Genomic DNA, 12,088 nt, shown 5'->3' with positions numbered 1-12,088 from the left:
TAAGGTTCTCCTAAAGCCCTTGCAGCAAAGTCTTACGAGATCCCTTCATCTCTCCATTGTGCACAGAGGTTGAAAGAAATGTCACTGTGAGTCCTCTGTGTACCAAGACATGGAAGCCAGGAGCCTTGGGCTTCACACTTTTACCTTCCCAAGTGACTGAAATGTTCCTGCACAAATTACTTTGAACAACCAAATTCTTAATTAAGGGGTGGGGGGGCAAAGCCAGAATCATCTCAGTGAAGCAGCCCCTCCCGTGGTGCTCGTTTCAAAATAACAGTATTATCTCTTAACTGAATGTCAGCAAATTTTTTTAGTGACATTTGAGATGTTCTCTGCTCCTTCTGATCTGGAGCAGAGGCCTTATCTCCCTAACATTGGTTTTATCTACTAGTGGGACTTTGCTTTGGTTGCCTTTTTTGTCCTTCCCTTCTTACAGCAGCACCTGCGGCAGCAGAAGAGGCAGCACTTGAGGGAAATGAAGAGGGAGAGGAGCACCACGGCCAGCAGGAAGGCCATGACATCCAGGGAGTGGTACTGGATCCAGTTCAGGTCGTGAGCAGCAGGTCTCAGGTGTGGGGCCCCTTTGTGTCTCATGACAAACTCCACCCAGTGCACAGCCAGGTCCAGGGGGTGGATGGGCCTGTCAAGGTGAAGGTCTGAGAGGCGCTGAATGTTGTCTTTGTACCTGCCAAGAAAAGACATCGGGTGTTTTCAGGGGCTTGTGTCCCCTCTCCAAAGGGAAAAAAAAAAGGGGTACAGGCTCAGTTGTCTGGTGGTGTTCCCCACCACCCCACCAGGAGGATAATGGGGAAGTTACAGGCCCATAAAAGAGCAGTTTTCCAATGAGTGACAAAGGAGAAAGGGAGTCGGAAAAAGGAGTCGGAAAAAGCTTCGTTTGAGGTCTCAGCAAAATGGGCTGAGGAGGCACCTGGTTGGAACCTGAGGCTGGCTGGAGAAAAGCTGTCCAGGCAAAGGACAAGATGCATGAGTAGCAGTGTTGCTGCAGGAAGGATGGAAACAGGCCCCAAAAGTGCTGGGTTTTTGGAAACATGGTGGGGAAGGGGGATGCCAAGGACTGGGAATGGGAGCAGGGAAAAGGAGGGCGTGTCTTAAAGCTCCTCTTGGCTGTGGTGCCTTCAAACACCTTGAGTAGGTTGGCTGCAATACCTGGAGTGGTTCCCTGGACCTCCTCAGCACATATTCCTCCTGCTCCCTGCTGGAATTGCCCAGCCTGGGCAAATTCTCTTCCCTGGGGAAGGGGTCTGGACTATCCTGAGGCACTTGCCACTGCCACTTGCTGCTGTGCAGAAGAAAACCAGCCAGGCACTTGAGCCTTCCAACCTTTCCGTGCTCCCCACTGACCCAAGTCACCCCTGGGGTGGGGGAATCAAAGGAATTTGCCACCTTTTCCATCACCCTTGTGGCCAAGTGTGTCAAATTTGGCCTCCAGCAGGTGGCACATCTTGTGTCAACACGATGTCTTCCCTTCCACTTCACCCCTCCAGCCCCCATCTTCTCTGCATCCTTTCCTATCAGCCAGTTCTGGTCACCCAATGATTAGAATCCCAGGCAGTGAGGAGGAGGATGGAGCTGTTGCAGGGCCAGGATGAGGTTAACCCAGGGCAGGCACCAGCTCCTCAAAGATGTAACTTGGACATGAGGAGGCACCTAAGAACAGATTAGTAGTATCTGCTAAGCTGGAAGCTGGAGCTACACAGGAGGAGGAGGAGAAGAAAGGCTGTGCTTCTACAACTCACTTTTTATCATTAATAACTGCTTTCAGGGCTGTGGAGATGTCCTCAGAGGTCATTTCCAGGATATTCAGGGTCAGTCCTGCTCCTCGGGACTCTATTCGCTTGGCATTGTCCATCTGGTCTCCAAAGAGTGGCATCAGGACCATGGGGACTGCGTTGCAGATGCCCTCATAGACACCATGGGAGCCCCCATGGGTGATGAAGGCACGAGTCTTGGGGTGGGCTGTGGAGGAAAGACAGGCTTGCTGAGCTTTTGGGTTTGTTGACATCACAGTGATCCACCCCTGGGGGGAAAACTTGCACCCAAAGGAGGTACAGATCCAGAGGTTGGGACCAGACTGAGGGCTGCAGAGGACAGGACATGACAGAGGACTGAATGAACCTGGGGTTGTGGAGCTCTGCCCTAGTTTGGGTAATCCCTGGAAAGCCCTGGATAATCCTCCAAAGCTTCTCAGGTTTTTAGAATGAAACCAGAGCCAAACGAGGTTAAGGAGGGTGTTACCATTGCTTGTTTCTTTACTGTGTCTTCCACTTGCTGGTGTTGCAGATCTCTTGTCTGACCAACAAGTGCAAGCCCTGGCAACAGCCATTTTCACCACTTGAAAAGCCCAACAACCTGTCTGGATATGCTCCCTCAGGGACCTTCCATTTCCTTTTCACGTCAGTAGACAGAAGACCCATGTCTGGGTGTTAAGACTGGAAAAGGTTGCCCAGAGAGGTGGTGGAAGCCCCATCCCTGGAGACATTCATGGTGGGGCTTAATGGGGCTCTGAGCAACCTGAGCTAGTTAAAAAGGTCCCTGTGCACTGCAGGAGGGGGCTGGACTGACTAAATGACCTGTAAAGGACCCTTCCAACCCCACACATTCTGTGATTATAGTCAGAGATAAAGATCCCCATTTTTGACAGGAATGCTTGTCAAGTGGCGCAACACCTTTCCAGACCAACTCTACCAGCCATAAACTAACTCTACCAAGTCCAGTGCTTAAACCATGTCCCTCAGCACCACATCTACACAATGATGCTAATGGGGCCTTACAACAGCATTACCAGAAACCCACTGGCACCACTCAAGGAATCTCAGACCTACCTAGAAGGTCATTCTGTGGCAGCCACTTGACGAGCTTTACGTTCTTCGGCAGGTTGGGGGGCACCTCTCCCGTGTAGCGCCATAAAACCTGCCAAGAGAAGGAACCACCCTGTCAGTTCTCAGCAACTGGCCTCTTGCTGCTCCTCCAAAAGCACAGCTCAGAACATCTGTGGTGTAGAAGACCCATTTTGTGGTGCAGAAGACCTGTTTTCTGGGACAGGAAACCTGCTTTGTGGTGCAGAAAACCCGTTTCATCGCGCAGAGGAGCTGGGATGACAGTTTCTTCCAGCATCATGGAGCAGAAGAAGGAAGGGAGGACCAAGGGCACTGAAAGCTGGAGGTGATCAGGTGCTGTGTTTGAAAAGCACATGGAACTGCTGTGCTGGGAAGGTGGGGGGAAGGAAATCATACCGTTTGAGGGACTGTTCCCAAGGCTTTTGCGATTTCTTTGGCTCTCTCCCTGGGAATGTCGGAGACCATGGAGCCCAGTGAGAAGACAACGATGCCATGTTCTCCAGAGGCATTCACAATAGCTTCAAATTCCTGCCAACACAAAAAGCACATCCTTAGCCAAAAAGCCCCTTCCACGTCACAAGCTCTTAATTTCTGCCACGTGGCCCCCAAAAATAAACCCCTAGATGGGAAGGCAACAACACGAACAGGCGACACAACAGTTCCACGATAAGGAAAATGACTTCTCTGTGTGAAAATGAGTCCTAAAACCATCCCCCAAAAGACCCCCAAACAACCCCAACCCCTCATTGTGGTTTATTTTCACAGTCGTTGCCACTCAGATGCTCTGGATTTCGAGCTGATGCTCTTCTTCTCAGGCCGTGCAGCTGCGAGAGAGACTGAGGATTTGAAAAGTCTTCTGAGAGCAGGTAGGTCTGACTTCTCATCTCTGGATTCATTGGGTCTGCTCTGAGTAGGATAATATTGAACTGCTGCCAGTTGGTTTGTTTAAATCCATTTTCTTTGACTGACAATAAAAGAAGGGCTAGGAGATCCATAGCTTGGATCCAAGAACAAAAGGATTCTTGATGGAGCACAGAACCAGCCAAAGGCTGGAGGAAAAATCCTGTTTCATAGAAAAAAAAAATCCTTGGTAAAGCCAGGAGAGGAGAGAGAAAACTGGAGGGAATTGTTGCAGCATCAGAGTGAAATGAGTGGGATAAAATTAAGTAGGTGTTCCCACAAGCTTAGCAGTTGGAACGTTCTCTCTGGGGTCTGAGGGGATAACCGAGATTGACCCTCAGGGTTCACACTCCATCAGGTCCCTTCTTTATCTTGAGGTGGAACTTTCTGTGCTCATCTTTGAGTCTATTGCTCCTCGTCCTGTCAGAGGACACAAGTGAGAAGAGCTAGTCCCTGCCTTCTTGATGCCCTCATGTATTTATAGACATTAATTAGGTTCCCCCACATTCTTCTCCTGTCCAGACTGGGCAGCCCCAGGTCTCTCAACCTTTCCTCGTAAGGCAGGTGTTCTCCTGTTTTTTTCACTGCCAGGAGCTCCACCCCGTGGCGAGATGCTTAGCACAGCTCAACTGGGCAGGGATGGGGGAAGGTAACTAACCTGAGATAATCCTTTTTCCTGAGTGCAGCTTATGCCTCCAACCAAGACCATGTTAGGCATTAGGGGCCTGGGGTACTCAAAGACAAAGTCAAATTTCATCAGCCAGATGGAGGCGTGGCTGAACAGCTCAAGCAGCGTGGCCTCTCGGTGGAGGAACTCTTTGATCAGCCCATCATAGGGTGCAAAAAGAAAGCTGCAAGGCAAGGAGCTGCTCAGGCCAGCCAGGAGGTTGCCCAGGCGCTGCAGGAACGTCATGCGGTCCGTCCAGCGGGTGAAGAACCTGGGGATGTAGGAAGGAGGATTTGGGCAGAGGGTGGCTTGGAAGTCCAGGCTGCAGGGCAGGCCCCGGATGAGGTACACGGAAGGTAGGGAGAGATGTTCAGCCACTATCTGTCCACATGGGAAGAAGGGATCCATCAGGACAGCATCAAACTGGCTTTCTTCAAGGTGCTGGAGCAGCTCCCTGTCAGACAGGAGGCGCTGGCAGGACTCAAAGAACGCGCTCGAAATGTTTTTCATTTTGGAGAATTTCTCCAAGAAGGGTTGAGGTGTGAAGCTGCTGTAGCCCAGCTTTTTAAACTCTGCCTCCAGGTACTCCTTGGTGTAAGGCACAGAGTATGTCTTCAGGGTGTAATGCACTGATGAACCTATCCATAGGTTCGCCTCTGGAGCAAGCACCAGGATCCCGTGCCCCCGCTGGCTGAGCTGCTCCAGCACTGGGCGCATGCTGAGCCAGTGGCTGCCATCGATGGGTACAACCAAAAGCTTTCCACCTTCAGAAAAGGTCCACGGGAGCAGGAAAGACACGAGCCAAGAGGCAAAGGAATTAAAGCCTGGATTGGAAGAAGCCATTTTTCTTGTGCTGCCCCCAGAGTTTCTAACGGCCACAAAACGAGCGAGCGGGGACAAGGAGAGAATCATGGGGCACTTTGCACTTTACTCTTAACTTAAGCTTATGTGTTTAATTTTTAACAGACTGTCTGTGGGCAGAAAGGAGAGTAATTTTTAACTGTGAGTAAAGGTTGGGTTTATCTGTGCACAGGGTGAAGGTTTTCGGCATCTGGGCACAGGGAGGGGAAGCTGAATGCTCGAAATAATGTTAGAGGGTTCGAATCTTAGAATCATGGAAAGGTTTGGGTTGGAAGGGACCTTAAAGATCATCTAGATCCAACCCCCCTGCATGGGCAGGGACACCTCCCACCAGACCTGGTTGCTCCAAGCCCCATCCAACCTGCCCTTCAACACTGCCAGGGATGGGGCAGCCACAGCTTCCCTGGGCAACCTGGGCCAGGGTCTCACCATCCTCACAGCAAAGAATTTCTTCCTCTTGTTCAACCTCAATCTCCCCTCCTTCAGTTTTAATCCATCACCTCTTCCCCTCTGATGAAGTGCCAAGCCACGGATCCCACTGAAACCAAGCTATGAATGGGAGGCACCACCTGACTCAGCAAGCACTATCTTATGAACACCCAGTTGATGATGAACTCCCCACCTTGAGTCTGCTCTGTGGATTGGAGACAAAACCGGGAGCCAAACTCTGAGCTTCAGATTACTTTGCCCTCTCAGAGTCTCCAGAAGAAGCAATGATTGACAGAGATTTGATACACCGTGTGTTTGTTAATAAGGTTTATCTTCAGATTTGTCCCTCCATTATCAAGTGAAAGCCCTGAGTCTGCAGTAGCAATAATACAAGCTTAGCAAGAACTGCTGCTGCTGCAACGTGACCACGGGCTTGGAAAATGGAATAAGTGACTGGCAGCTGCTCACTTTAGGGAAGAACATTTTGGGGAAGGAGGGCAAGTAGAATCCTGAAGGCTTCTTTTTTCAATCATCCTCTGAATTGCTACTTCACACAGCTGCTTACACAAACTCAGAGCTCCCTCTACTGCCTTGACCTGGTTATGTCCACAGAGTTAATCCCACTTTTCCATTTTTGGCCCTGCAATTAATCAGTATTCATAGAATCATGGAATGGTTTGAGTGGGACCTTCAAGATCATCTCATTCCACCCCCCTGCCATGGGCAAGGACACCTCCCACTAGACCAGGTTGCTCAGGATGTTAAATCATATGACCTAGGATTATTTAATCATTTATCTGGATACAGCAGAAGTGCCACGATTGTCTAATGCTGTGGTGTTATGTCCACCACAAGCTAAGCCAAGGCAGCTGCCCAGCTTGGCCAACTTCACCTGAGCCCTCCTGGAGCTAAACCCTTCAGTGCAAGTCTTGTGGTCACCTCTCAGAGCCTGAGATTCCCACACCCAAATCACACCATCCTGGGGTTCCATCATTGATTGCCTCCAACACAAATGCTACTGTAGGAAGCAATTTTAAAAGGAAAAGCTTAAATAATCACTCATAAATTCTGCAATACCCTCAAGGTAAGCTATGACACACCTTTGATAAAGGCTGCTTCTGCTCACAGTTGATGCCTCCAATATAGACTATGTTTGGCATGATTGGGCGCGGATACTCGAAAACGAAGTCATATCTCATCAGCCAAATGGATGCTTTGCTAAACAGTTCCAGGACTGCTACATCTCTGTGGAGAAACTCAGAAGCTAAGTTCTCATGGTTTAAATAAAACACATAGCAGAGCAAATGCTCTGAAAACCCAATCAGGAGGTTCTTCACACGCTCCATGAACGTCATGTGATCCGAATTGTCGGTGAAAGACCTTGGCACGTAAGAATAAGGACTGGGACACTGGGTGGCTTTGTAGTCTAAGGTACATGGAAGGCCACGCATGAAGTACACTGATGGAAGGGAGAGATGTTCCGCAAGAATTGGCCCACAGGGCAACACAGGATCCACCATGACAGCATCAAATTTGCTGTCCTGGAGGTACTTCATTAGTTCTTCGTCATATAAGAGGCTCCGACAACTGGAAGAGAACATGCTGGTCACTTCTGAGATGTTCTTGAGGACAAAATAGACTTTTTCTAGAAAGGGGGGGTTCACAAAACTATATTCACCAAGGGAATTATAGAATTTGTCCACAAACTCCTGTGTGTAAGGCACAGAGTATGTCTTGATGGTGAAACGCTGGGAGCTTTTCAAGAACAAAGCGGCTTCGGGAACCACCGCAACGATTTTGTGGCCCTTCTCCCAGAGTCTCTCCAGAACCACACGCATGCTCAGCCAGTGACTTCCATCCTGAGGCACGACCAAGAGCTTCCCACCTTCTGCCAAACTCCAGCAGGAAAGGAAAAGAAGCAGCCCAGCTTGTATCTGGTGTCTCCACATAACTGCCACGGGGCCGTTGACAGGAGAAAAGCAATGAGCTATTCCTTCCAGGCAGAATGTGAGAGCAAACAAACAGTGGCACCTCATTTATAACTCAATGGTCTTCAATATTTATCTCTACAAATCATTGACTGAGAGAGGTTGTTGGAGTTTAAAGATCATGTTATTAAATGGTGATAAAAGCACCGATAAGATAGCTCCCAAGGGATCTAAAGCAAGAAGCATTTCCATGAGTTTATCTTATCATAAGTGGCTCTGAACAATTAGCAGGGCCTTGGATTAGCAGTTGTTTGCCAAGGGATTTTTCTGCATCAGGAATTTTGTCTGGAATGAGGCCCTGTGTGCTTGGTTGCCCTGTGTCAGATGAAAGTCAGGAGCGCTGCCTCCCAACTTCCATGGCCACTGAGCTTCTCCAGAGAGCTGATAGTACAAGAGGTGTGTTGAATTTGTTGACACTGCAAGACCTAGACCTTCAACTTTCTCCCTTCTCCTCACCTTTGCTCAGAAAGGTGCCTGGAGTTCAGCACATGTTCTACACGTGAAGAGGAGCCAACCGTCAGGGAGTGGTGGTCACCAAAGTTTGGGTAACATATTAAACAACTTTTGATACCAACATTGATTCAGCAAAAAACGTGTGGTCCTTGCTCAAGAGGGGCCACAAAAAGTTCAGAGGTAAAGAGCCTACAGGTCAAACCTTCTTGAAAGTTCTTAATAGCAGATTATGTACCCACTAAGTCCACACTTGCGCTTGCCACAAGAAAGGGAGGACAGAGTTTCTGAGCTGTTTCAGTCTGTGCTATGATAAGATTTTTAAGGCCAAAAAAACCCAAACCAACCCCAAAACCCAGTTTGAAATCCTGTTCTCTCTAAGACCAACCCAGAGCCTACAGCTGCTCAACAGGAAGAAACCATGATGGAGCCAAACTTCTCTGGGCAGCAGGAAAGAATCAAACCAGAGCCACAAACTGCAGGTGAAGACATTTGACCTGAACATTGGGAAAAAGCTTTTCACTTTTGAGATGCTGAAGGTTTGCCTCTCCAACAGCTTGGCTGACCTGATGTGGAAGAGAGTCCCACGCCTAGGACACTGGCTGGAAAGGTGGAGCTGTTTGATTTAGACCCTCAACCAAGCACACCTGGTGGGAAGAAGCTCTGTATGGTTTCTTCATGATGTACAGCAACCTGGAAGAGCTGTCTTGGAGCAAGTAGGAGTGATGGGAAATCTGGTTCATCAAACGTCTACCTCTGCCAAATGTACCTGGGTATGCAAGTCCCATCCCTGGAAGTGTTGGAGGCAGGTTGGTTGTTCTCTGAGCAACCTGGTCTAGTGAGAGGTGTCCCTGCCCATGCAGGGGGGGTTAGAACTAGGTGATCCTTACAGTCCCTTCTGACTCAAACCATTCTATGATAAGCACACCCAAGGCTAATACTAAGCAGGTCCTAAGATGGTTGTTTTTGGTTTTTTTGACAGGAGGTTTTCCATGGGGCATGTTAAAAAAAGTGATTCTCAAAAAAACAACCAAAACCAAAACGGGAAAGACTGTAACATCTAAGGAAACTGCATTAAGGAGGAAGGAGTTTCAGACATGGTTCCAGTCCTATTCTGCAGCCAGTTAAAGCAGAACTTTCTCTCTAGCTGACAGTGAGGTGATAGGAACAGACCATAAGCTGCAGGCAGTGGACAGAAGGAGTTAGCTGCAGCACCTGGGAGTGCCTGTTCCCCTTTCAGCCATACAGAGGAGAAGATCCCTCAGTAAGCAGGAGGTGCAGCATGACATATGCCCTAAGGTGGCACTACACACTCAGGTAGTTACCCTGGACTAGCAGATAAGATCCTATAGCTGATGTAAAGTCACTTCCACAGAGGCTTTAACTTCTGCTAACAGCCAGGCATGTATTATCTGTGCAACACTAATACCATGCTATAAAAGAACATTAAAGAGCTAAAAACACCCCCCCACACACACCAAAAAAAGCCACCCCAACACTAATGTACAGTGACCACCCTCAGTTAGGGGAACCCAATGATTTCTAAGTCCACAAATCCTGGCAGTCAGAATGTACCTCTTACTAACTTTCTAAATCCATAGATTTTTGTCTTGCTGGTGTTGAGAGGCAGGTTTATTGACTGTGTATGAAAAGGTTCTGCCTTTTCTTTGCTTCAAACATGCTGCTGCCTCACTTTGGCATTAGTCACAGATCAAGTATTGGGAGAGGCCACATATCAGTTCCCCTTTCACCTTTGCTGCACCTTTCAGGGCTTCCTAGGTCTCTATCAGAGTTCTCTTCACAGGTTTAGTGATACCTTTCACTCCATCTCTGCTTCTCTAGACCCAGTGCCAAGTGTGAATCCTCTGAAAAAATGCTTCAGAATTAGTTCTTATTCTGATGGTGCTTTAAATAAGGAGGCATCACTGGCCTGGATGCCACAAGCTGGAGAAATGGACCAACAGAAGCTGGCTCAGGACTCAGAAGAGAAGGCTAATGAGATCTTATTGGTGTCTCCAACACCTTTAGCAGGAAGGCATAAAGAAGAGCAAGCCACACTCTTCTCAGAGATCCACAGTGACAGAACAAGAGGCAACAGACACAGGCCACAGCGTGGAAAATCCAAGATGAATGCAATAATAAATGGGCTATAATAAGGTGTTTTCATTACAAGGGTCACAGGAGATACTCAAAACTTGACAAGACATAGAGTGGAACAACCTGAACTGACTGGACCTGCTTTGAGTGGGACGTTCACCAACAGGCCTGCAAATAAGAAGTGCTTAATGAGTCCCTGACAATTCGAAACACACAGGATCCTTCTTTAAAGGGAAAAAGACAGGAATGTAGAAGAAATCAGCAACAACAGGTTGGACCAGAGGATGAATGAAGGTCTTAAGGAATGAAAGGCTGTCTTGCAGCATATCAGCAGTCCAGAGTGAAGAGGCACTGAGGAACCTGCTCTAGTGCTCTGGCTTTGAGCAGAGGCACGGGACCAATGGAGGGTTTCCCAGAGCTAATTCCATACACAACACTTTCTCCATCTGCACAGTGAAACAAGTACTGGCACCTCTTTGCAAAGCAAAAGCAGTTGGAAATCCTTCTACTGTGCCCCAGAGAGAGAGCCCTGCCTAACAAAACTGGTGTTACCAACTTTCAGAGTCTGCCAGAGCCTGCGAGGATGACAAGAAACAACAGAGCACGGTCTACCTGAGTTAGCTTCTTGTGAGCACAGTTCACTCCTCCGGTTAAAATCATATTGGGCATCAGTGGTCTGGGGTAGTGTAAAACAAAGTCTATCTTCAACACCCAGATGGAGACATGGCTTAAGAGCTCAGTCACAGTCACCTCCCGATGAAGGAACTTGGAAGCCAGTGTTTCGTAGGGTTGATAGAGAACATCACACATGAAAAAATTTGGGAAGTCAAACAGGAGGTTCTTCACCCGCTGGAAAAAGGTCATGCGGTCTGCAAGGTCTGTGAATACCCTGGGGATATAAGAAGGGGGATTGGGACACTGAGTGGCTTCGAATTCTAAACCACATGGCATTTGCTGCAAAAAAGCTACGGAAGGGACAGCGAGATGCTCAGCCAGGATCTGTCCACAGGGCAGGATGGGATCTGTGAAGATAGCATCAAACTTGCTCTCCTCAAGGTATCTGATGAGCTGGTTGTTGTCCAGTAACCTTGAACAGGTATCCAGGAAGATGACAGAAGTATTTTTCACTCCTTCGTAATTTTTCAGAATTCTTTCCAGAAGGGATCCTTTGAAAAAGGCATTCTGAGTAGTTTTCCAGAAAGTATGCTCCAGCTCTTCCTGCGTGAAACTGACTGGGTAGCTTTTCATAACAAAACTCTTCCTTGGCTTTATGTATAAGTTATGCTCAGGTGCAAGGACGACTATTTCGTGGCCCTTCAGGCTGAGTTGGTCCAGCACCTCCGTCATGCTGAGCCAGTGGCTCCCATCTGCTGGCACCACCAGCAACTTCCCACCAGCAGCCACATGGAGCATGGACAGGAGCAGAACCAGCGTGGTGGTGACTTGTAGAGGAGCACAGAGCAGCTGGGCCATTTCTGCAGGAGCCTGGTGAGTGCTGCCCAGGCAGAGAAGCCCTGGTGGCACTGGAGCAATGGCACCAGCCCCCTGCTTTTAAACACTCTGTGCTACAACGTGATTTGTGATCTTTGGATGTATTTATTTGCTGTCTGGTAAATGTGTAACTATTCATTTGATAAAAGGCTACTTGATGAGTACTAAGCTCAGGTAGCTCCACGGGCTGGTGGCATGTGGTGGGTGCATGAGATAAGCCCAGTCTCTTTATAGTAGAGGAAGGGTGAAGAACTTCCCAGGAGGGAGGCAGGGGTGGTTCTAGGTGGGACTGCACTTCCGGTTGCATCCCTCTGGCTGAACCTTTTGCAGATGTGTCACATCCACAC

General features: G+C 48.6%; 2 protein-coding genes across 2 annotated transcripts; both read right to left on the bottom strand.

Annotated features, from left to right (window-relative positions):
* Positions 1 to 302: 302 nt before the first annotated feature.
* LOC104396085 (UDP-glucuronosyltransferase 1-1-like) lies at positions 303 to 7,664 on the bottom strand. Its single transcript, XM_010005871.1, has 5 exons — positions 6,816 to 7,664; positions 3,255 to 3,386; positions 2,844 to 2,931; positions 1,758 to 1,977; positions 303 to 685 (listed from the first exon to the last, which is right to left on the bottom strand). The coding sequence occupies exons 1-5, from the start codon at positions 7,662 to 7,664 to the stop codon at positions 388 to 390; spliced, it is 1,587 nt and encodes a 528-aa protein (XP_010004173.1). The 3' UTR covers positions 303 to 387.
* Positions 7,665 to 10,808: 3,144 nt separating this feature from the next.
* LOC104396140 (UDP-glucuronosyltransferase 1-1-like) lies at positions 10,809 to 11,723 on the bottom strand. The gene has a single exon (XM_010005948.1). The coding sequence runs from the start codon at positions 11,721 to 11,723 to the stop codon at positions 10,809 to 10,811; it is 915 nt and encodes a 304-aa protein (XP_010004250.1).
* Between the last annotated feature and the right edge of the window lie 365 nt (positions 11,724 to 12,088).

Source organism: Chaetura pelagica, unplaced genomic scaffold, assembly GCF_000747805.2.
Source record: "Chaetura pelagica isolate M959 unplaced genomic scaffold, ChaPel_1.0 scaffold631, whole genome shotgun sequence".
NCBI classification, from domain to species: Eukaryota; Metazoa; Chordata; class Aves; order Apodiformes; family Apodidae; genus Chaetura; species Chaetura pelagica.
Note: the sequence above shows the minus strand (reverse complement) of the source record. Positions and strands in the feature narration are given on the sequence as shown.